The 24,854-nt window shown below is 49.6% G+C and overlaps 1 protein-coding gene and 1 pseudogene across 1 annotated transcript in view; one reads left to right on the top strand and one right to left on the bottom strand.

The window, feature by feature from the left end:
- The window catches only part of TMEM181 (transmembrane protein 181), a 73,947-nt gene that overhangs the window by 3,819 nt on the left and 45,274 nt on the right, over positions 1-24,854 (bottom strand). The window contains exons 12-17 of the mRNA XM_011976440.1: positions 12,099-12,156; positions 10,151-10,253; positions 9,599-9,650; positions 3,501-3,583; positions 2,166-2,255; positions 614-680 (exon numbers count right to left, since the gene is read on the bottom strand). Coding sequence (XP_011831830.1) covers positions 614-680; positions 2,166-2,255; positions 3,501-3,583; positions 9,599-9,650; positions 10,151-10,253; positions 12,099-12,156 — 453 coding nt within the window. The remainder of the gene's footprint in view (positions 1-613; positions 681-2,165; positions 2,256-3,500; positions 3,584-9,598; positions 9,651-10,150; positions 10,254-12,098; positions 12,157-24,854) is intronic.
- LOC105536949 lies at positions 12,332-24,382 on the top strand (annotated as a pseudogene).

Genomic DNA, 24,854 nt, shown 5'->3' with positions numbered 1-24,854 from the left:
CCCATCAGTCCAGAGAGCACAGTTCTTCCCGTGGCCAGCACGCCCCACAGGTAGCCAGCAGAAAGGAATACCACCACATCTAAGCCCGAATACTGTGAAAACAGAAAACCACAAGCCACTCGACACTCCAAAGTAAATGCTTTCATACCTTAAAAATAATTTTAGAATAGTAACCCATTCAGTAAACATGCAAGGCCATGCTGGGATGCCCAAGGTGTGCCGGCCTTCTAAGGGACAGGGGCTGGGATGCCCAAGGTGTGCCGGCCTTCTGAGGGACAGGGGCTGGGATGCCCGAGGTGCGCCGGCCTTCTGAGGGACAGGGGCTGGGATGCCCAAGGTGCGCCGGCCTTCTGAGGGACAGCGGCTGGGATGCCCAAGGTGTGCCAGCCTTCTGAGGGACAGGGGCTGGGATGCCCGAGGTGTGCCGGCCTTCTGAGGGACAGGGGCTGGGATGCCCGAGGTGCGCCGGCCTTCTGAGGGACAGGGGCTGGGATGCCCAAGGTGCGCCGGCCTTCTGAGGGACAGGGGCTGGGATGCCCGAGGTGCGCCGGCCTTCTGAGGGACAGGGGCTGGGATGCCCAGGTGTGCCGGCCTTCTGAGGGACAGGACTCACCCATAAATCACATCATCATCGGAATCATTCAGCATGGAGAAGGCAGGATTGTCTTTCAGCTGGGACTCTGAAAACCAAAAAGAGCATTTTCATCTCAAGCAACTGACGTGATGAGCCTGGACAGGCAGGATGTTGTCCCAGACAAAGGATGGGAGTCGGGAAGAGCTGGATTCAAATTGCAGATGCTGCCATCATCAAATCTCATGAGGCTATTTTCTCATCTACAAGACAGGGCTGGCCTGGCCTGCCTGGCAGGGACGTCCTGAAGGCTGAGGGAGGCAGCCTGTGGGAAGGAGCAGGCAGGCTGCCGGTGCCCGCGGGCGAGCTGCCTCCTGTTGACACAGGGAGTGGGGAGCCGAACACAGGCCCCAGGAGACGCGGCTCTGCCCTGCCTGCCCCGGCCCAGTCCTTGGACTTGCAGCGAGCTGCTTCTTCCGTAACATGGGCATGATTATAAGTTTATCATAAAGTTGCTGTCAAGCTTCAGTGAGACGCCGTTTGTGAAGGTGCTGGGAAAGTGCCAGCACACTGTAAGATGTTGGGGGGTGCGGGGGGCTGCCTATGTTCTAGAGAGCTCCCATCCTTTTCACTCCCTGTGAAAGAGGGTTGTTTTGGTTTCATTATTGGGTGACTTTCTGTATGTTTTGGCTTTTCTTTTTAATGGTCACAACACTACTACAGATGTTCCTTGACTTACGATGGGGTTATGTCCTGATAAACCCATTGTTAAGTTGAAAATATCATTAAGTCAAAAATGCATTGACTACAGCTAAGGTACCGAACATCGCAGCTTAGCCTATTCTGCCTTAAGTGTTATTACATTAGCCTTTAGTTGGGCAAAATCATCTAATGCAAAGCTTATTTAATTTTTGTTTTAAGAGAAAAGGTCTCATTCTGTCCCCGAGGTTAGAGTGCAGCGGCGTGCTCATAGCTTACTGCAGCCTCTCCTCTTGGGCTCAAGTGATCATCCTTCCTCAGCCAAAAGAGTAGCTGGGATTATAGGCACGTCACCACACCTGTCTAATTTTTAAATTTTTTGTAGAGATGGGGTCTCTATTTTGCTCCCCAGGCTGGTTTCAAACTCCCAGCCTCGAACAATCCTCCTGCCTTGGCCTCCCAAAGTGCTGGGATCAAAGGAGCAAAGCCTGTTTTGTAATAAATGTTGACCATCTCATGAATTTACTCAATGCTGTACTGAAAGTGAAAAACAGAATGGTTGTTTGGGTATTCAAAGTGTGATGTCTCCTGAATGTGTATTGCTTTTGCACCTCTGTAAAGTCAAAAAATCCCCAACCGAACAGCGTAAGCTGAGGACTGACACTAACAAAATGAGTATGTTGACTGTGTGGGAAGGACACAACGCAGGTTCTACGTATGCTGGCCCCCAACTCACCTCAGAGCTCAACATTTCAACTCACTGTCTCTCTGCCAAGAGAAGTCACTGGGAATCACAGTGCCCACATGAATGGGAAACCCAGGAAGTGGGTCATGGAGGAACACAGGCTTCTGCGCCCGCTACCTGGCCAGCAGCCCAGACCCCAGGGTGGCTTACCATAGAGGGCATTCTTCGACGGAGAATATACAAAGGCCAAGGTGTAGAGATAGAAGTTCAACAGGCCATAGAAAGATAAGAACTCGGCTGGTAGTGCTGTCAAGGGAAGGAACACGGTATCTGGACACATCAGTCAGAGGCTGTGCCTCAGCCCGACCGCTCGTCCTGCAATCAGCAGCCCCTTCTGGTGCCAAGCCCCTGTCAGTGCCAGGGGGTCCCTAACCCAGACGTCAGGACTCCACAGTTCAAGCCCACAGCCAGGGGTCACAAGGACTCTTCAAAGTCACAGTAAATAACAGATAAACTGTGGCCTCTCACATCAGTGGAAACCTAGCTCCACTGAGCCATCTGGTGGCGATCCTGTCACTGGCACCGAGGGCAGGGCCAGAAGAGATGAAGTTACATGAAAAGGGCAGGAAGGCCACGGGCAAACGGCAAATCAAGGTTTCTAGACACAATAATGAAATAAAGAATTGGAAACAAACTCTCAAACCAATTGTTCTGAATATTTTCTGGATTACAGACCCCTATGAAAATCTGATAAAAGCTTACCATGAAATTCAGTCACAAAAATTTGAAAAAATTGTGTATTAATTCATGCATTAATTGGGACATAAGAAATCCCAAAGAACCCAAGATTTAAACGATTAACTCCTGCAGTGTCCCCAAAAAAGAGTGTGTGCCAACAAGCACACACATCACCTCTCCGACTTCTGGGCGAGGCCAGGGCTCCCTGGAGGCAACAGCCCTGCCCCACTGGCTTCGGGCACAGCGGGAATCGAAGGGGGTCTTAGTATTTTACGAGCTCTTCCCTACAGACACAGGCTCAACTTGCCATGACTGTCACCCCTATATCTCAGTGATGATGAGAGAGAGACCCCCGGGGCAGACAGGAGGTGCACGGCAGCCCTCAGCCACCCCGCAGTGCTCTGCTGGAGGGCAGAGGGGGCTTGGAGCCCCGTGGTGTGGAGGGGCGACCGCACCTCATTTACCTCATGGCGCCTGCCCCTCTGGGTGGAAAGCAGGGTGGTGTGGGCACGCTCCAGAGCACCAGCCTCCCTGGGTTTGGAACCGGGTTCTGCCACCCAAAACCTGACCTGGGGGAACTACTGAGCCCTCCAGGCTCAAGCTTCTTGTGTACAGAGGAAGGACAGGCTGCCCTGTCCCTGGGCTGCAGCAGGGCCAACTGAGATGCCTCTCAGCAGAGACGAGGCCTCCAGAGAACAGGGCGTGAGGAGCTGACTTGTCTCCTCTTGAAAGGGGCAAATCTGAGCCACTAACCGCTGCAATGCTAAGCAGGCCTCCTGCAGCCAGGGCCTCCAGTTAAAAGGATATAATTCTGGTAGTGAGTTGACAGCTCTGCTACAAAATTGTCTTGTAGTACTTGTGCTCCAAATCTCAAATAAAGGATGACGATGCTGAAAAAGACAGAGGAACAGAGACAATATGTAAACATGCATGAAAACGGCATTCGCTTCAGAGAATTCTCTGTTCATCCCATTCAACTTTTTGGTCTGTACATAATGATTTCTGTATGGGTACTTCCACACACGCGCACAGACGCACGCACACGCACACACACAGAGAGCCCCTGCCTCTGGTTTTTGGTCTCGGATCTAGGCAGGCTAGACCCACCGGCCAGCTGCAGGGACACGATGAACCCTGCTGCGGACCCCATCACACTCTCCCTACTTGGGGCCTTGAAGCCCCCCTGGCACATTTCCTCCCTGCTCTCGCTCTCGTAATTCAGGTTTTCGAGACCATCTCTGGTGACAGAGTCCCCCTCTCCCAAGAGAAGCCCGCTTCTCCTTCATCACAGCTCCCCTTTCAAACACAGGGATGCCTCCCCGGTCAGTTCCAGTGACTCGCACAGCAACGAAGGCAGCACCTTTGGTTCAGATTGGTTCAGACTCCCACCCGGTGACAGATGACAACAGAGGCCTCAGGTAACAGGTCCATAGGCCCCTTCTCCGCCAGCCTTCCACCTCACCTCCCACATGCCACTCTCAGCCAGACGGTTTCATTAACATGTGCACCAGACCCTCTCACCTCCCAGCTCAAGACCCTCTGGCGGTCTCCTAGGACAGAATGGAAACTAGACTCGAGAGCTCGCTCTGCCTCCCACCGTGCCCACGCCTGCTTGTCTCCAGCCATACTGGTCTCCAGCGACACTGCTGTCTCTCCACCTCGCCATGCTGATGCTCACCCAGGCTGCCTGTTCTGCAGCCTGGAGCAGCCACCTCACAGCTTTCAGGGATCCTCCTCAGGTCCTCGGCCAAATGTCACCTCCCCAAGAGACACATCCCTAAACCACTCATCTGAAGTGGACCCTTCCCGTCCGCAAGTCACGTCTTCGTTTCGTCTGCCGCATGGCCCGCAGGGGGAATGTATTTAGTTGTTTGCCACTCGTCTCCCTCTGTGAGAACATAAATCCCGTGACAGAGAGAAGCCTGTCTGCCAGGAGGCACTCAGTAACTATTTGTAGGATAAATGAGTCCCGACACCAGCGTGAAGAAAGATCACAAGGCAGGGCAACCTCCGAGACGGAGGTCACCAGAAGTAGACAGTAGCTCCCAACTTGGGGACTAGGTAATTTGAGGGTGAGGGTGTGTGAGGGTGATGGTGTGAGGTGACAGTGAAGGTGTGAGAATGTGAGGGTGAGAGTGAGGGTGTGAGAATGTGAGGGTGTGAGAATGTAAGGGTGAGGGTGTGAGAATGTGAGCGTGTGAGAATGTAAGGGTGTGAGAATGTGAGGGTGAGAGTGAGGGTGTGAGAATGTGAGGGTGTGAGAATGTGAGGGTGAGGGTGTGAGAATGTGAGCGTGTGAGCGTGTGAGAATGTGAGAATGTGAGGGTGAGGGTGTGACAGTGTGAGAATCTAAGGGTGAGTGAGGGCACGATAATGTGAGGGTGTGAGAATGTGAGGGTGTGAGAATGTGAGGGTGTGAGAATGTTAGGGTGAGAGTGAGGGTGTGAGAATGTGAATGTGAGAGTGAGAGTGAGAGTGAGAGTGAGGGTGAGGGTGTGAGAATGTGAGCGTGTGAGAATGTGAGGGTGTGAGAATGTGAGTGTGAGAATGTGAGGGTGTGAGAGTGTGAGAATGTGAGGGTGTGAGAATGTGAGAGTGAGGGTGAGGGTGTGAGAATTTGATGGTGAGAGTGAGGGTGTGAAAATGTGAGGGTGTGAGAATGTTAGGGTGAGAGTGAGGGTGTGAGAATGTGAGAGTGAGAGAGTGAGGGTGTGAGAATGTGAGCGTGTGAGAATGTGAGTGTGAGAGTGAAGAGTGAGAATGTGAGGGTGTGAGAATGTGAGGGTGAGGGTGTGAGAATGTGAGGGTGTGAGAATTTGATGGTGAGAGTGAGGGTGTGAGGGTGTGAGAATGTGAGGGTGAGAGTGAGGGTGTGAGAATGTGAGGGTGTGAGGGTGAGAGACTGTGAGGGTGTGAGAATGTAAGGGTGTGAGAATGTGAGGGTGACAGTGAGGGTATGAGAATGTGAGGGTGAGAGTGAGGGTGTGAGGGTGTGAGGGTGAGAGTGAGGGTGTGAGAATGTGAGGGTGTGAGAATGTGAGAGTGTGAGAATGTGAGAGAGTGAGAATGTGAGGGTGAGGGTGTGAGAATGTGAGAGTGTGAGAATGTGAGAGTGTGAGAATGTAAGGGTGTGAGAATGTGAGGGTGAGAGGGTCTGAGAATGTGAGCGTGTGAGAATGTGAGGGTGAGGGTGAGGGTGAGGGTGTGAGGGTGTGAGAATATAAGGGTGAGTAAGGGCGCGATAATGTGAGGGTGTGAGAACGTGAGGGTGTGAGAATGTGAGGGTGAGAGAGGGTCTGAGAATGTGAGGGTGAGAGAGGGTGTGAGAATGTGAGGGTAAGAGTGAGGGTGTAAGGGTGTGAGAATGTGAGGGTGAGAGTGAGGGTGTGAGAATGTGAGGGTGTGAGAATGTGAGGGTGTGAGAATGTGAGGGTGTGAGAATGTGATGATGAGAGTGAGGGTATGAGAATGTGAGGGTGTGAGAATGTGAGGGTGTGAGAATTTGATGGTGAGAGTGAGGGTGTGCGAATGTGAGGGTGTGAGACTGAGGATGTGAGAATGTAAGGGTGTGAGAATGTGAGGGAGAGAGTGAGGGTGTGAGAATGTGAGGGTGTGAGAATGTGAGGGTGAGGGTGTGAGAATGTGAGTGTGAGAATGTAAGGGTGTGAGAATGTGAGGAGGGTGTGACAATGTGAGGGTGAGAATGTGAGGGTGAGGGTGTGAGAATGTGAGCGTGTGAGACTGTGAGAATGTGAGGGTGTGAGAATGTGAGGGTGTGAGAATGTAAGGGTGAGTGAGGGAGCGATAATGTGAGGGTGTGAGAATGTGAGGGTGTGAGAATGTGAGGGTGAGAGTGAGGGTGTGAGAATGTAAGAGTGTGAGAATGTAAAGGTGTTGAGAAAGTGAGAGTGAAAGGGTGAGAGTGAGGGTGTGAGAACGTGAGGGTGTGAGAACGTGAGGGTGAGATAGGGTGTGAGAATGTGAGGATAAGAGTGAGGGTGTGAGGGTGTGAGAATGTGAGGGTGAGAGTGAGGGTGTGAGGGTGTGAGAATGTGAGGGTGAGAGTGAGGGTGTGAGAATGTGAGGGTGTGAGAATGTGAGGGTGAGAGAATGTGAGGGTGAGAGAATGTGAGGGTGTGAGAATGTGATGGTGAGAGTGAGGGTATGAGAATGTGAGGGTGTGAGAATGTAAGAGTGTGAGAATGTAAGGGTGTTGAGAATGTGAGAGTGAAAGTGAGAGTGAAAGTGAGGGTGAGAGTGAGGGTGTGAGAACATGAGGGTGTGAGAACGTGAGGGTGTGAGAACGTGAGGGTGTGAGAACGTGAGGGTGTGAGAACATGAGGGTGAGATAGGGTGTGAGAATGTGAGGATAAGAGTGAGGGTGTGAGAATGTGAGGGTGAGAGTGAGGGTGAGAGAATGTGAGGGTGAGAGAATGTGAGGGTGTGAGAATGTGATGGTGAGAGTGAGGGTATGAGAATGTGAGGGTGTGAGAATGTGAAGGTGAGAGAATGTGAGGGTGTGCGAATGTGAGGATGAGACTGAGGGTGTGAGAATGTGAGGGTGTGAGAATGCGAGGGTGAGAATGAGAGTATGAGAATGTGAGGGTGTGAGAATGTGAGGGTGTGAGAATGTGAGGGTGTGAGTGAGGGGCAGGGAGTGTGAGGGTGTGAGGGGATGTGTGTGGGTGTGAGCATGTGTGACAGGCGAGGGGGTGAGTGAGGATGGGAGGGTATGTGAAGGTGTGAGGGGATGTATGAGGGTGTGAGAGTGTGAGGGGGTATGTGAGGGTATGTGAGGGTGTGTGAAGGTGTGAGTGAGGGGTGAGAGAGTGAGGATGTGTGTGAGAGTGACGGTGAGTGACGGTGTGAGGGTATGAGTGAGGGTGTGTGAGGACATGAGAGTGGGAGAGTTTGAGTGAGGGTGGGAGGGTGTGTGAGGTGTGGGGGGTGAGGGTGTGACAAGATGTGTGAAGGTGTGTGTGTGAGAGGGTGTGAGAGGGTGTGAGGGGGTGTGTGAGGGTGCCTGCGAGAGGGTGTGAGGGGGTGTATGAGGGTGTGAGGGGGTGGGTGTGAGGGAGTGAGTGTGGGGGGGATGAGGGTGTGATGGGATGTGTGAGGGTGTGTGTGAGGGTGTGAGGGGGTGTGTGAGGGTGCCTGTGAGAGGGTGTGAGGGGTGAGAGGGTGTATGAGGGTGTGTGGGGGAGTGTGTGAGGGTGTGACGGGATGTGTGAGGGTCTGTGTGAGAGGGTGTGAGGGTGCCTGTGAGGGTGTGAGCGTGTGGGGGTGTGTATGAGAGTGTGAGCGGGTGTGTGGGTGGGGGTATGTGAGGGTGTGACAGGATGTGTGAGGGTGGGTGTGAGGGTGAGGGCGTGAGGGGGTGTGTGAGGGTGTGAGGGGGTGTGTGAGGGGATGTGTGAGACAGGATGTGTGAGGGTGTGTGAGGGAGTGTGTGAGGGTGCCTGTGAGAGGGTGTGAGGGTGTGGGGGTGTGTATGAGGGTGAGAGAGGGTGTGTGGGTGGGGGTATGTGAGGGTGTGACGGGATGTGTGAGGGTGGGTGTGAGGGTGAGGGTATGAGGGTGTGAGGGGGTGAGTGAGGCTGTGAGGGTGTGAGGGGGTGTGTGAGGGTGTGTGAGAGGATGTGCATGAGGTGTGAGGGGGTGAGGGTGTGAGTGTGGGTGTGAGAGTGAGGTTGGGTGTGAGGGTGTGAGAGTGAGGGGGTGTGGGTGTGAGGGTGTGAGTGAGGCTGTGAGGGTGTGAGGGTGTGAGTGAGGCTGTGAGGGTGTCAGAATGAGGGTATGCATGAAGGTGAGAATGAGGGTGTGGGGTGAGTCAGTTGTGAGTGAAGGCATGCGTGAGGTTGTGTGAGTAAGCCTGTATGTGAGGTTGTATGGCCGTGTGTCTGAGACGTCAGAGAGAAAGCATGCACACGTAGCCCTGAACAGAGACTAATAAACACACATGCTGCATTATTCTCAGTGAATTCTGATGCTGAATGAAATTTGAGTTCAAGTCTGAGCTGAGTTCACACTCCCAGTGGTGGTGGACGGCCCTGGATACCTATCTCAGTCCTTGCCCTCCACAAGGTAGGGACCCCCAGAGCCCACCTGGAAAGCTTGGACAAGGGCCGACCTCCCAAAGGCCGCTTGTCACGCCCATAAAGGAAAAGAGCCGACATCCACTTATTTGCCATCCAAACAACCTAAAAAGGAAAGCAGCAGCTAGATTTTTCCGTCCTCTGGATTCTGATTTTAGGAGAAAGAGACAAACCATAAACCACCAAGCAATTATCTGGAATCTGTTCAAAGAAACAACTTCCCAGCCTGCTCTGTTACTCTACCAACTGGCCAGCACTGGTCCCCAGGGAGGTCTGGGGCACTCAGGCCAGGCCAAGCCTGCCCCGAGAGACCTCAGGCTGACCCCACTCCCTGACACAACAGGACCAAGCCTGCCTCACCTCCCATCTCCCCCAACGGCGGCAACAGAGCATGCTGCTCAAGGGTGTTTGCTGTCCTAACTCATGCTTAGAGTCCTGTCCTTGGGACACCCCAAGGATCCCAAGGTCCCCAGTGCCCTCACGTCCGTCTTGTGATTTTCCAACCGTCCAACAGGTGACTGTGAACACGGCACAGGTGGCAGGTGGCACAGCTAGAACAGAACACGCCCAGCACGGGGCGAGTGTGCGAGTGAACGTGCTCCAGTCCCCCGCCACTTACAACAAACACATGCTCTCCAGGCTGATGGCTGCTCTCAGCTGCCCACCCTTGGTGGGAGGCCCTCTAACCTCATGAGTCAACTGGGCTAGATAAGTACCCTGAAATCTACCCCACAAAAGGAGGGAACACATATTCCTGACAGTAAAAGAAAAATTCCGTTTTGCTCTTTTCAAGAAATAAGGTCTTCTTACCTAATGACAAGTACTACAAAAGTCAACGCGGTCAAAAATTTTAACCTGAGATCTGAAAAAGAAAGAAATTCTCATTAACAACCCTGGATGTAAATTCCACTCTCATTTGATTTTGAAAAACATAAAACAAAAATGAAGCAAAGCTCTTTGGACAAATGCTCCTCCCTCCAGACATGGCCGGAGTCACCTGCAGCCCAGGAGAATGTTAGTCCCTTCCCAGGGCCAGGGTGGTGTCCAGAGAGGCCACAGCCACCATCCTCTGGTGGGACGGGTTCAGGGAAGGATCCCCCAAGCTCAGGGTGACTCGCTCTGCTCTGCAGGGTGCAGTACTGCAGGACCCAGGCTGCTCTGAAGGCCCCAAATGCCAGACTAACCTGTTAGGTCTGTTGTGGCTCCCGGAGACCACGTATCCTGGTCCCCAGTCTGTGGGATGGACCAGTCCCTGGGCTCTCAAGGAAGGCCCCTGGCTTGGGAGACTCCAACCACTTCTTCTCCCACCCGAGTCACTCCCAAGCCACCCCTGCACCGACTGATTCTGAAAGGGGCACTTACCTACATAAGGCATGTGACGTAGCTCGGAACACGCCCGCACTATCAAGAACAAGAGGTATAGGACATACACCGCTGCCACCACCATGAAGAAGACCTTCATTCCCTAGGAGGGCGCAAGGCAGCACTGGAGTCAGAACAGGGCCTCTGCAACCTTCTCCCCGCACCACCACAGGCAGCAAAGCCATAGGTTTTTAGAAGGGACTTAAATCCCGAACGTCCCTCCAGGAAGCACAACAACGGCTCCCACCCGGGACCATCCGCTCAGTCCCCCTGCGAGCACATGCAGCTCTCAAGGTGGATGACACCCCAGGCCTTGCAAATCAGCAGGGCAGAGCCCAAACTCCTCCCACCACAGACCTGTCCAGGCACAGTGGGTGCTCAGACCGCGGCGGCCACTATCTGTCTCTCTCGCCCCTGGGGGTGAAGGGCTGGCTCCCCACCCTTCCCCTGCATGTGGGAAGGTGGCACGTATCCAAGAAAGGACCCAGGCTAGGCCCTGAGAATCCACACACCGTCTCAACCATCAACCATTCCGAACCTCTCTTTTCTTATCTGTTACATGAGGGGCTTGAATCAGATGCTCTACAGGACCTAAGGTCTAAAAGTGCACAATTCTGTAATGTTACAGCAAGACAAAGCCCTTTTCTGAAGACAGAGTTGTAATGGGGAGGGCAAGCCCGTGGGTTCTGACAAGGGCCAAGCTGTGGCGTGGACAGTATCTTTGGACGCAGTCCCCGCTCCTCAATGACTCCGGCCCACGCCATCCCCCCAGCCCTTTCCTGTCCTCTCAGCACCAGAGCTCCCCTCCTATGGTCAAGGCTCAGAACACAGGACAGCACAGCAGGAATCGGGATCATTTTTCTCGAAAGCACCTGAGTGACTTGAGCTGGGACCTTATGTAAAGCAAAGGGACTGGACTAGACCAGCAGGTTTAGCACTGAGAAGACTCTGTTCTCCAGCGTCTCCTTCAGCAACAGACGTGGGCCCTGGGGTCTGTTCTGGAGCCCACAGACCTGGTGTTCCCCGACACCTGACTGGGAAGGGAAGAGCAGCCGACCAGAACCACAGTGACGGGGCTTCAGCTGTGTCCTTCCAGGGGCTGCCACTGTGTCAGCCACAAACCAAAGACTGGAAGTAAAAACACTGTTTTAAAGAGCTTTTCTAGGCCAGGCGCGGTGGCTCAAGCCTGTAATCCCAGCACTTTGGGAGGCTGAGACGGGCGGATCACAAGGTCAGGAGATTGAGACCATCCTGGCTAACACGGTAAAACTCCGTCTCTACTAAAAAAATACAAAAAACTAGCCGGGCGAGGTGGCGGGCGCCTGTAGTCCCAGCTACTCAGGAGGCTGAGCCAGGAGAATGGCGTAAACCCGGGAGGCGGAGCTTGCAGTGAGCTGAGATCCAGCCACTGCACTCCAGCCTGGGCGACAGAGCGAGACTCCGTCTCAAAAAAAACAAAAACAAAAACAAAACAACAACAAAAAAAGAGCTTTTCTGCCGGGTACAGTGGCTTACGCCTATAATCCCAGCACTTTGGGAGGCCAAAATGGGTAAATCACCTGAGGTCAGGAGTTGGAGACCAGTCTGGCCAATATGGTGAAACCCTATCTCTACTAAAAATACAGAAACTAGCCAGGTGTCGTGGTGCACGCCCATCGTCCCAGTTCCTGAGAAGGCTGAGGCAGAAGAATCACTTGAACCCAGGAGGCAGAGGCTGCAGTGAGCTAAGATCGCACCACTGCACTCCAGCCTGGGTGACAAGAGCAAGACTCCATCCCAAAAAAAAAAAAGAAAAAAATGTTTCCCCAAATCTTCCACCCTTGAACTTTCTATGCAGTCCTTCCCAAGTAGTCAGCAGGCTCAACAGAACAATTTAAGTCACAAATTTCAGTAATTTTATAAAACAGCATTAAGAAGAAAAATTGCAGGCTTCATGAACAATCCTTACCTGGAAATTCCCGGTGTCAACTCGGTACTGGTACATTGGATCATGTAATTCGTTAACTCTGAAAATTGACATTGTAAATAATTACAGATTAATAACTACCTTTTTATTTTACATTTTTTCTCACTGACTTTCTGGTTTTTGTACTTATTCATATAAACTACTTTCTACCAATAGTGAAATATTTTTACAAAGCAATCCTAAATTTATGAGAAATCCTCAATTTCGTATTTCACATGGAAAAAGCATACAGTCCTACCAAATGTCCACAGGTATCAGTGTTGGAAAGTTGCAGTATGTTTTATTACACAAAGCCCTATACTATTTCTCTTACAGTTTTAAGAGCTGTTTTTCCAGTCACTTTTTTAATGGCACATGAGTACTGAAAAATAGACAAGTAAACAAAGAAAGCAATAAAAGCAAATAGAAACTTCCATGAGATTAATTTTCAAAATGAAAATGAGTGGCTGAGACGACCGGGAATTGGGGACAGGGCACTGGAGCAGACGGGGTGACTCGCTTGCGTCACTGTGGCATGAAACTAGGCATGCTGGGCTCCGAAGTCATACCCGGAAACGGAGCTACTCCGTCAAAGTCCTGTTCATGTGAACCAGGCTGCTACCACACTAGGCTTCCGCTGTGGGGCCGTTTTACAGGACAAAAGCACTCACAAAGATACAGCGTGGGAGCGGGCACAGGGCTTGAAAGTGTGTGGACGCAGCAGAGCATCGGTGGACAGTGGAGAGCCAGGAGCCACCTAAGATTCACTCCTACAACAAGGGCTTCTCTCTCCAAGGGCGAAATCAAAAAGGACATGGTCTTTTTCATTTTCCATCTTAGACCAGTACAATTGTGGATTCTCCATAAGTCATTTAAGCAGAAACAAATGTGTCAGTTCAAGCCACACAGCTGTCCGCAGGTTTGGTTAATGAAGATCAACTGCAGTCAGAAAACGTTAAATGGAACATTCCAGAAAAGGGCATTTCCTAAGTTTTAAATTGCATGCCAATCTGACAGCACGATGACATCTTGCACCATCTACCCAGGGACGGGCGCCACCCCTTTGTCCCGTGTACCCCAGGGCTGCAAATGCGGCTCACCTGTCAGCCACATCATCTGCTCCTGACACACAACCACCGACACTGTCGCGGCTGTGTGACCCTCCCGACACATCACAGGAAGCTCAGGAGCAGCCCAGCCCTATGTCACGATGCCTACACCATTCCCCTCACCTATCCCACACACCGGGACTGGGCCATCTCACATCATCACCAGAAGAATACAGGCTATTTTGAAAGAGAGACAGCAGGTCACACAACTTTTATTATAACATATTGTTACAGTTTTTCTATTTTATTACTTATTATGAGCCTAACATATAATCTTTATCATAGGTATGTATGTATATGGAAAAACATACCAGAGGGCGGGCACTGGGGAGGTCAGAGTGGTCTCATCTTGGGCAGAGGTCGGGCCGGGCAGAACAGTGTGGGTGGCCCAACGGGGCAGGCATGGCGGGTGTCTGGGCCTCGGCAGCCAGGTGGGCTGTCTGGAGGCGGCCTTGAGGGGTGCGGCTGGCTCTGAGGGGCGCTTGGGCCCCTTCCAGCCCAGCGCAGCTGGGTGAGCTGCAGGAGCCCATGGGTCAGCAGCCATGTGTGAACCTTAAAGCCCCTTGTGGTCTTCTGAAGTGCTTTGACAGCTCTGGGCTTTGTACTGCAAAGTAATCAAAGCGCTTTGTAGCCCCAGAGCAGTTAGGCATCTCTAAGCAGCCTGCACAGACAGAAGCGTTTGGTGATCTCGGAAGCACACTGAGCTCGGAAGCCACACCGAAGCCTTTCGTAAATATCGGAGCATTCTGACTTCTCCAAAGCACTTTGGCATCTCTGAAACTGTGAGAACTGTGATGGGCAGTGGGAAGAAGAAGGAAGGGGGTCCATGGTGCTGGACTGGCACGAGGTCAAGTACCACGCAGCAGCATGTGGGAAGGTGTCCTGGCAAGCGCAGCTGCCTCTGGGAGCCCGGTGATGTGGCCCCTCAGCCGGTCAGTTCAGAGCTCTGTGTTGCGTTCAGCACGGGCTGGCAGCCCCAAGCGCCTGAAAGCCCAGGAAGAGGATCATGTGGCTTGCTTCGCCGAGATTCTCCTGGGGCTCATCCCACCACAGAAGTCACTCCCCCTCCTTGACAGAGCAGGAGCACCATCATCTTGGACAAACACCGCCACTTTCAGTTCCAGCTCCCTTTCTAACCTCACGCATTTCAAGGAAATCACTTCTAACAACAAGCAGCCAGAAAAGAGCAGATAGTAACACACAGATAACACAGCTGGGCACAGAGTAAGGGGGGAAAGTCTCTTGGGTGACCACCAAACTTCACAGTCATACCATGGGCCCCAGTAAAACAGTGGGCCCTAATAAGCACATTCCTTTCCCTTTAGGTGCACTACAGGGAAACACAGGCAAGCTAAAGCAGACTCGGTGGGTATGCCTGCAGCTGCAGGAAGATGTATGGGAACAGACACAAAACTCTCCCTCCCAGATAAGCAAGACAGAGAGACACAGAAACATTCCGAGCTTCTGATAGGCTCTCCCACCCTGAACCCTTAAATACACTAAGCCTGTAAGAGACAGCATCTCCAACCTAACTCGGCCACAAGGCCCTCTCAGGTTTATTGTCCAAAATAAACCTGTTTTTGACTGTTGAGTCGCTTTTCGTGTTTCTTTCCTCTTTAACGCTTACATTTGGTGCTGAAACCCAGGACGGATGTTGGGGGCAGAGGCTCTCCTGCAACCCAGGAAGCAGTGGGCAGCGACAGCTTGTCCTGAGTTTACTTCTGGATCCTGAGAGTCTCTGGCCACACACCCCGTCTCTTCTGTTGCTTCATTTTTTGAGCGATTTGTGTGAGGAGGACAACTAATCGGAAGGGGACTGCAAGGCTTGGGCCGGGGCTACTCCCCAGTGGGCTCTCAAAACCCTCAGGTCTCAGGAATCCACCTCCAACCGCCGGCAATGGGTTATTTCGCTCCCTAACCCTTGCTCCCTCTTCCTCCCTCTTCTTTCTCTCTCCCTCTCTCTCTTCCTCGCGCACTCCAGTTCGGGAGGCCCTCTGCTGATTCCAACAGGAACATCCAACATCAGACACTAATTCAGCTGGCTGGTAAGATCTGCCTTCTCCTGGCTTTCTTGCGGTACCTGAGAAAGTTCGGCCTGCCGTCCTGGTCCTCAGAGGACCAGTGGGACTAAGTTAGAGGACATCTTGGGGACACCCAGTTTCTTCTCAGCTTAACTGTTCTCTTTGGAAAGAAGATTCCGGGTCTGTTTTGTCTGGGGATACCTAACAAAAATAGACCCACTCGGCCTCCTCTCACCAGTCCACATGGTGCCAAACCATCCACATTCCCACGTCTCCCCTCTGGGCTGTCTCCTTCACAACCTCGCCAAACTTGGCTCACAGGGAAGCCTAAAGCCAAAGTGTTTAGCTTTTATTGCAACACGGCCTGGACCCAATACAAATGAGATAGTAACAGCCGATTGCCTGAAAACGGCACCCTTTAACTTTCAGATTCTCAGGGACCTCGACAATTTTATCACCAGGAATGGCAAATGGCAAGAGATTCCCTATATTCAGGCTTTCTTCTACCCTCCCTATGTCAAGCTTGCACCCTGCATGACATCTTTTTTTTTTTTTTTTGAGACGGAGTCTCACTCTGTCATCAGGCTGGAGTGCAGTGGCGCAATCTTGGCTCACTGCAACCTGTGCCTCCCAGGTTGAAGCGATTCTCCTGCCTCAGCCTCCCAAGTAGCTGGGACTACAGGCACCCGCCACCACACCCAGCTAATTTTTTGTATTTTGTACAGACAGCATTTCACCATGTTGGCCAGGATCGTCTCAATCTCCTGACCTCATGATCGGCCTGCCTTGGCCTCCCAAAGTGCTGGGATTACATGCGTGAGCCACCGTGCCCAGCTGACATCCTTCTCTTTAAAAACAACAGAAAACAAAACAAAATGAAAAACCCTCCCCAGGTCTCTCCTTCCTCCAAAACCCCTTTTGACCTTGCACGTGAACCCCCTCCACACTCAACCCTCTGCATTCTGTTCCTTGCCCATCCAAACCCCCTGCCCCTCCTGCCCCAAAGTCTTCAGCCCCAAACCCCGCCCCTCCTCATTTAACTTTAAAATTAAATTGGACAGCTTAAGCAAATTTTAAAAAGATTGTAAAAATTAATCTTGTAAAGAAAACTGTGTGTAAACATATTTATTAAATTCAAAAGGGTATTATATGGATTTTTTTTCTATAATTACTAAAATAAAAACACAAGGTTTTCTTAAAATGCCCAATCTACTCTTTAGCAAAACTTGTCAAGGGTCATAACAGGTTAGTAAAAACCTCAATTCATGGTCAAACTGGTTAAAATTAAATAAGATTGCTGGTTCATTCCAAGATGGCCGAAGAGGAACAGGTCCAGTCTACAGCTGCCAGCGTGAGCGAACCAGAAGATGGGTGATTTCTGCATTTCCAACTGAGGTACCGGGTTCAACCCACTGGGACTTGTTGGAAAGTGGATGCAGCCCACGGAGTGTGAGCCGAAGCAAGGCGGGCCATCACCTCACCCGAGAAGTGCAAGGGGTCGGGGAATTTCATTTCCTAGCCAAGGGAAGCTGTGACAGAAGGTACCTAGAAAATTGGGAAACTCCCGCCCTAATACTGTACTTTCCCAATGGTCTTATAGCAAACAGCACACAAGGAGATTATATCCCGTGCCTGGCTCGGCAGGTCCCACGCCCACAGAGCCTTGCTCACCGCTAGCGCAACAGTCCAAGATGGAACTGCGAGGCAGCAGCAAGACTGGGGTAGGGATGTCTGCCATTGCTGAAGCTTAAGTCAGTAAACAAAGCAGGTGGGAAGCTCGAACTGGGTGGAGTCCACCTCAGCTCAATGAGGCCTGCCTGCGCCTCTGTAGACTCCACCTCTGGGGGCAGGGCATAGCTGAACAAAAGGCAGCAGAAACTTCTGCAGACTTAAACGTCCCTGTCTGACAGCTCTGAAGAAAGCAGTGGTTCTCCCAACACGGAATCTGAGACATAAGAATGGACAAACTGCCTCCTCAAGTGGGTCCCTGACCCCTGAGTAGCCTAACTGGGAGAATTTCCCAATAGGGGCCGACTGACACCTCATACAGCCAGGTGCCCCTCTGAGATGAAGCTTCCAGAGGAAGGATCAGGCAGCAACATTTGCTGTTCTACAATATTTGCTGTTCTGCAGCCTCCGCTGGTGATACCCAGGCAAACAGGGTCTGGGGTGGACCTCCAGCAAACCCCAACAGACCTGCAGCTGAGGGTCCTAACTGTTAGAAGGAAAACTAAAAACAGAAAAGAATAGCATCAACATCAACAAAAAGGACATCCACACCAAAACCCCATCTGTATATCACCATCATCAAAGACCAAAGGTAGATAAAACCACAAAGATGGGGAAACCAGAGTAGAAAAGCTGAAAATTCTAAAAACCGGAGCGCCTCTTCTCCTCCAAAGGATCACGGCTCCTCGCCAGCAATGGAACAAAGCTGGACGGAGAATGACTTTGACAAGTTGACAGAAGTAGGCTTCAGAAGATCAGTAATAACAAACTTCTCCAAGCTAAAGAAGGATGTTCAAACCCATTGCAAAGAAGCTAAAAACCTTGGAAAAAAAAACAAATGGCTAACTAGAATAAACAGTGCAGTGAAGACCTTAAATGACATGATGGAGCTGAAAACCATGGCATGAGAACTACATGATGCATGCACAAGCTTCAGTAGCTGATTCAATCAAGTGGAAGAAAGAGTATCAGTGATTGAAGATCAAATGAATGAAATGAAGCAAGAAGAGAAGTTCAGAGAAAAAAGAGTAAAAAGAAATGAACAAAGCCTCCAATAAATATGGGACTCTGTGAAAAGACCAAATCTATGTTTGATTGGTGTAGTGAAAGTGAGGGGGAGAATGGAACCAAGTTGGAAAACACTCTTCAGGATATTATCCAGGAGAACTTCCCCAACCTAGCAAGGCAGGCCAACATTCAAATTCAGGAAATACAGAGACCACCACAAAGATACTCCTCGAGAAGAGCAACCCCAAGACACATAATTGTCAGATTCACTAAGGCTGAAATGAAGGAAAAAATGTTAAGGGCAGCCAGAGTGCAAGGACGGGTTACCCACAAAGAGAAGATCATCAGACTAACAGCAGATCTCTCCGCAGAAACTCTACAAGCCAGAGGAGAGTGGGGGCCAACATTCAACATTCTTAAAGAAAATAATTTTCAACCCAGAATTTCATATCCAGCCAAACTAAGTTTCATAAGTGAAGGAGAAATAAAATCCTTTGCAGACAGCAAATGCTGAGAGATTCTGTCACCATCAGGCCTGGCTTACAAGAGCTCCTAAAGGAAGCACTAACCAAAAGGAAAAACTGGTACCAGCCCCTGCAAAAACATGCCAAATTGTAAAGACCATCAACGCTAGGAAGAAACAGCATCAACTAACAAGCAAAATAACCAGCTAACATCATAATGACAGGATCAAATTCACACATAACAATATTAACCTTAAACGTAAATGGGCTAAATGCCCCAATTAAAAGACACAGACTGGCAAATTGGATAAAGAGTCAAGACTCATCAGTGTGCTGTATTCAGGAGACCCATCTCACATGCAGAGACACAGATAGGCTCAAAATAAAGGGATGGAGGAAGATCTACCAAGCAAACAGAAAACAAAAAAAAGCAGGGGTTGCAATCCTAGTCTCTGACAAAACAGACTTTAAACCAACAAAGATCAAAAGGGACAAAGGGCATTACATAATGGTAAAGGGATCAACACAACAAGAAGAGCTAACTATCCTAAATATATATGCACCCAGTACAGGAGCACCCAGATTCATAAAGCAAGTCCTTAGAAACCTACAAAGAGACTTAGAGTCCCACAGAATAATAATGGGAGACTTTAACACCCCACTGTCAACATTAGATCAATGAGATAGAAAGTTAACAAGGATATCCAGGACTTGAACGCTGGTCAGCTCTGCACTAAGTGGACCTAATAGACATCTACAGAACTCTCCACCCCAAATCAATGGAATATACATTCTTCTCAGCACCACGTCACACTTATTCCAAAATTGACCACATAGTTGGAAGTAAAGCACTCCTCAGCAAATTTAAAAGAACAGAAATCATAACAAACTGTCTCTCAGACTACAGCCCAATCAAATTAGAACTCAGGATTAAGAAACTCACTCAAAACCAAACAACTACATGGAAAATGAACAACCTACTCCTGAATGACTACTGGGTGCATAACAAAATGAAGGCAGAAATAAAGATGTTCTTTGAAACCAATGAGAACAAAGACACACATACCACCCTCTCTGGGACACATTTGAAGCAGTGTGTAGAGGGAAATTTATAGCACTAAATGCCCACAAGAGAAAGCAGGAAAAGATCTAAAATTGACACCCTAACATCACAATTAAAAGAACTAGAGAAGCAAGAGCAAACAAATTCAAAAGCTAGCAGAAGGCAAGAAATAATTAAGATCAGAGCAGAACTGAAGGAGACTGAGAGACAAAAAACCCTTCCAAAAAAAAAAAAAAAAAAAAAAATCAATGAATCCAGGAGCTGGTTTTTTGACAAGATCAACAAAACAGACTGCTAGCAAGACTAATAGAGAAGAATCATATAGACGCAATAAAAAATAAAGGGGATATCACCACCAACCCCACAGAAATACAAACTACCATCAGAGAATACTATGAACATCTCTACGCAAATAAACTAGAAAATCTAGAAGAAATGGATAAATTCCTGGACATATACACACTCCCAAGACGAAACCAGGAAGAAGCTGAATCCCTGAATAGACCAATAACAGGCTCTGAATTTGAGGCAATAATTAATAGCCTACCAACCAAGAAAGTCCAGGACCAGACGGATTCACAGCCAAATTCTACCAGAGGTACAGAGAGGAACTGGTAGCATTAGTTCTGAAACTATTCCAATCAACAGAAACTAAGTATACTCCTGTAGGTAGGATTTTAAAATGTTTGTTTCTCTCTGCCTAGTTCCTCTAGAATTTGAAAACTACTTATAAGTATTCTCAAACTACAACAATATAGTTGTTTGCATCAGTGCAATAAGACTCTATTTTCTTGTGTAACAGAACACAATTGGAGAAACTGGTCATTTTGCCAAGGCTTTGACTGGAATGGTGTGCTCTCCTTTAAGGAATCGAACTTGACTTAGGTAGCCAAGAAAGCCCCTGGAAACTGGCCTCATAGTTTTGGGTACACAGTCCCTGTACTGGGTTTCTGACCTGTGCTAAGCAAAGCATGTCACTTTCTGACAGGCCAGGAACCCCAAGTTATCTTGAAACCTCAAGAGGAAAGGAATTCGCCCAACTCACAGGTATTTAATGGTCCAAATCCATGGTTGGGTTTGGCTTTGGAAAGTCTTATCTCGGGTTCCTTCTATGGAAAAAATTTCCATCAAAGCCAATTTAAAAGGCATATATAGCAAATAATTACTCTTGCTGCACTATATACAAATAATTAAGCCAAGTATAATAAAGCAAACCAGTCCTATCATGATTTGTCTTTTAATAAAAATGGGAAACTGGAGAGAGAAAATTAGGTTTCAAAAACTATAGCACACCTGTTAAATTCTAGTCTTGACTGATGTTTTCCAATTTTTACTTGTTTTCTACATCTGTCACAGGAATCAACTCCTGCATACATCACACTCAAGTCAAAGCCTGAAAAGCTGAGGAAGCAACTCCTAACAGCCCAGAGGAATGTCCTAAATATCAATGTAAAGAAACAAGAAATCTTAACCGAAAATCATAAAAAATAAGTAACTGAGTGAACATTACGCATCTGACTCAGTCTCACTCCTACCTCACCAAATACTTTTTGTCGTTTCTACCACTCCTTTTAAGCCAAATATTAAAGCTTTTTTATGGAAATTATTTACTACGCCACCCTTGCGGGACGCTTTACTTGACTATTTACAGTAGGACCATACGCTAGCACCCTGATGGTGGGATATCAGACAGACAGTCTCAATTACCGTAGCATTTTGCTTTATTACTATCCTCCTAGCAGGAATAAGTTACTAACAAAAAATAACACATGGGTCTTTTCAAATGTGTGCCTCTGCTTCTCACTGGGAAAATGTGGCTTCTATTTCAACCAATCAGGCCTCCTAAGAGACACTGCTAAAAATCTCAAAGAAAGGGTTAAAAGGCTAAGCGAATACCAAAACCAGCAAATAAATTACTGGTTTGGGAACAAAAATCATTCCACGGGTCATCCCATTCCTGCGCCCTCTCCTAATAATATGCCTAGGACTAATGTTTTTACCCTGCCTAACTAACCTTTTTCAAAGATTCTTAACTGACAGGAGCATGGCTATTTCACAGACAACTACCCCAAACATCTACAGACAGCACCGCTCCTGCCGTCAATCCAAGACCAAAGGACTCTCCACCTCTCCCGCCCAGCAGGAAGTAACCAAAAAGAACATGTTGCCCCTGATCCTTTTATAACTATAGGGTCTGGAATGACAGAGCTGGAGCACCATCACCTTGGATAAACGCCACCACTTTCAGTTCCAGCTCCCTTTCTAACTTCATGCATTTCAAGGAAATCACTTCTATCAACAAGCAGCCAGAAAGAGCAGACAGTAGAACACAGATAAGACAGCTGGGCACAGAGGGAGGGGGGAAAGTCTCTTGCGTGACCACCAAACTTCACACTCACGTTTTGGGAGTGTAAATGGGCCCCATAAAAATGGGCCCCGGTAAAAAAGTGGGCCCTAATAAGCACATTCCTTTCCCTTTATATGCGCTCAGACAGACAAGCTAAAACTGGACTAGCGGGTGGGGAGGGGTTCCCTGCAGCTGCAGGAAGATGTATGGGAACAGACACAAAAACTCGCCCTCCCAGATAAGCAAGAGGAAGAGACACAGAAACATTCCAAGTCTGTGATAAGCTCTCCTGCCCTGAACCCTTAAATACTCTTAGTCTATAAGAGACAGTGCCTCTGACCTAACTCGGCCAGAAGGCCCTCTCAGGTTTACTGTCCAAAACAAACCTGTCTTTGACTGTTGAGCCACTTTTCCTGTTTCTTTCCTCTTTCTTTAACTCTTACACTCCTCCCACATTCCTCGGGCACAGGTGTGGGCGGGGCCACCACCAAAGGCTGCCTGATTCCTGATTCAGAGCACTGGGGGGGGGGTCCTTTTGTCAGGGGGAACCCTTCCACATCCTACCAATCCCTCTCTAGAAGAAATAGCTTCTCTAGAAAAGGAAGCCTGCAGTTTTAAGGTTGATTCCAAAGACAGTTGTTGTAACTCCATGAACTCTGAATTTGCAGCTGAAGCTGAGTCAGAATGTCATGACTGAGAATCCCAACAAGGTCCAGAAAAGCGAGTGGGATAGACTTCGAGATCAGGGCTCCACAATGATCCACCTGAAGGCTAACCAGGACATCCAGGGGAAATCGATGCCGAAAAGGAAGGGAGAGGCTGTCACTAGTGCAAATCCAAGCATAGCAGAGTGTCCCAGTTGTGGAGAAGGACCAGCCAAGAGTGAAGGACCAGTCAGGACTGAGAAGGAACAGCCAGGAGTGTCACACTCACCCCTGCTCAGAAGGATAAAGAGTCAATCCCAGAGGTCAGTGGAGAAGGACAAGACCGTGCCAGAGACGGGCAGCTTCTATGACAGGAGAGTAGTTACAAACTCTCAGGAGAAACCCACCAAGGAGCCCCCTGGGGACCAAAGGGCAGTCACTGACAAACGCTCTCCACCCCTAGAGTTTTTGGATGACTCCCACTTAGAAATCCAAAAGCATAAAGATAGGGAGGTGGTGATGGGGCACCCCTCTTCAGGAAGCAACTGGTCTGATGCGGAGATCTCCACCGTCAGATTCTCTCAGGAGGAACCCGTCTCGCTGAAACCCTCAGCCATTCCAGAGCCTTCTTTCTTTGCCACTATGTCATGTACCTGCCACATCTGTACAGTAGTACTTGGCGTATGTCAGCTGGTGCACCAGCAGCCCCACGCCTTCCAGCCACCTCTCTGTGGGCAGCAGCAGCAATGACACAGTGCAGGCTGGGAGGAGCAGCCGGAGCGCCTGAGTGATTCTTCCCCCAACCCTGCAATGAGCTCCCACAACAGCTCCTGAGATGTGGAGGCCTCAGAGGACGGCAGCTCCTAGAATTCCCATTCATTTCACTTCTCCAGAAACTTGGGAGGAAAAGAGGTGAAGCAGAAAAAAACATTCCAAGGAGACGCCTCCACGTCCTTGTGGAGGACACGCATCCAGTTCTCTGCCAAAGAGCCACTGGGAGCCAAGCCTAGAACAGGGCTTCATTGATACCCATTGTCACTTGGACACGCTATCTTCCAAGTTGTCTTTCAAAGGGACCTTGACTAAAGTTCAGAAGAATTTACAGCAGCTCCTTCACTAAGGAATTTCAGGGTTGCATCTCTGACCTCTGCCATTCTCATACCCTGACAAATTGCCTGTGGGGAGAGCTGTTCAAAGAGGGTGGTCTGGGGGGCCTTTGGCTGTCATTATCATTTTCCACGCTACTACAGTAAGAGTCAGGAAAGAAATCTTTTACAAGCCTTAAGGCATCCCAAGGCTGTGGCATTTGGAGAAATAAGCTTCGATTATTCCTTCAAGTGCACCATGATTGTCCCAGAACATCACTAGGTATTTAAGAGACAGCCTGAGCTGGCTGTGTCTCCAGAGAAGCCTTGGTGATCCACTGCCGGCAAGCTGACGAGGATCGACTGGACACCATGAGAAAATGTGTGTCCTCTGACTACGAGATCCATAGGCATTGCTTCACCGCAGCTACCTGGCCATCGAGCCCCTGCTGAAGTACTTTCCCAATGTCGGTGGGCCTCACGGCGGTCCCGACGTACTCCTCCACCTGGGAAGCCTGGGAAGTGCTGAGGCAGATCCCACTGGAGAAAATCATCGTGGAAACGGATGCTCCCTACTTCCTCCCACGCCAGGTTCCCAAAAGCCTTTGCCAGTATGCCCACCTGGGCCTGGCCTTGCATACAGTCCCAGAGATCGCCAGAGTCAAAGATCCAGTCTCCCACACCTTGGCCATTTTGCGTGAGAACACCAGTTGCCTCTACAGTCTTTAAGCAGAGAGGATACAGTCATTGGGAGTCTCCCAGAAAAGGGCAAATAGCCACCTGACATAATATAGGCCGGCCTGAAGTATGTGTCCCAGGGGAAGGATGTGTTTGGAGGGCCGACTGGACACAGAAAACCAGGACAGGATATTTTTCCTCGAAGTGGGTCATGAGGCTTCAGCTTTTGGGTGAGGGTGTGGAATGAGGGGCAAGGGGACTGCCCGTAATAGCACTGGGGTTTTGAGTCCCAGCCAAAATGCTCCAGGGCAGGAGCAAAGAAGAAGTGTGACATGAGGGTACAACGAGTTTGCCAATCCAAATCCTGTTCTCTGCAGCCTGTGCTTTTGAGCAGCCTGTGACTAAAGTCACCCTCCTACTCGTCTAAAAAAAAAAAAAAGAAAAACATAGTGTAGGTATACATAGGGCATAAACAGCTATATATATAAGGATCAGTACTATCCAAGACCGCAGGTAGTTACTGGGGATCTGGGAACAAATCCCCCAAAGATAAGGGGGGGTCTACTGTGTCACCAAGTTAGATACACTGAAAGCTGATTCTTTGCTGGATGA

Source organism: Mandrillus leucophaeus, unplaced genomic scaffold (assembly GCF_000951045.1).
Source record: "Mandrillus leucophaeus isolate KB7577 unplaced genomic scaffold, Mleu.le_1.0 Scaffold166, whole genome shotgun sequence".
NCBI classification, from domain to species: Eukaryota; Metazoa; Chordata; class Mammalia; order Primates; family Cercopithecidae; genus Mandrillus; species Mandrillus leucophaeus.
Note: the sequence above shows the minus strand (reverse complement) of the source record. Positions and strands in the feature narration are given on the sequence as shown.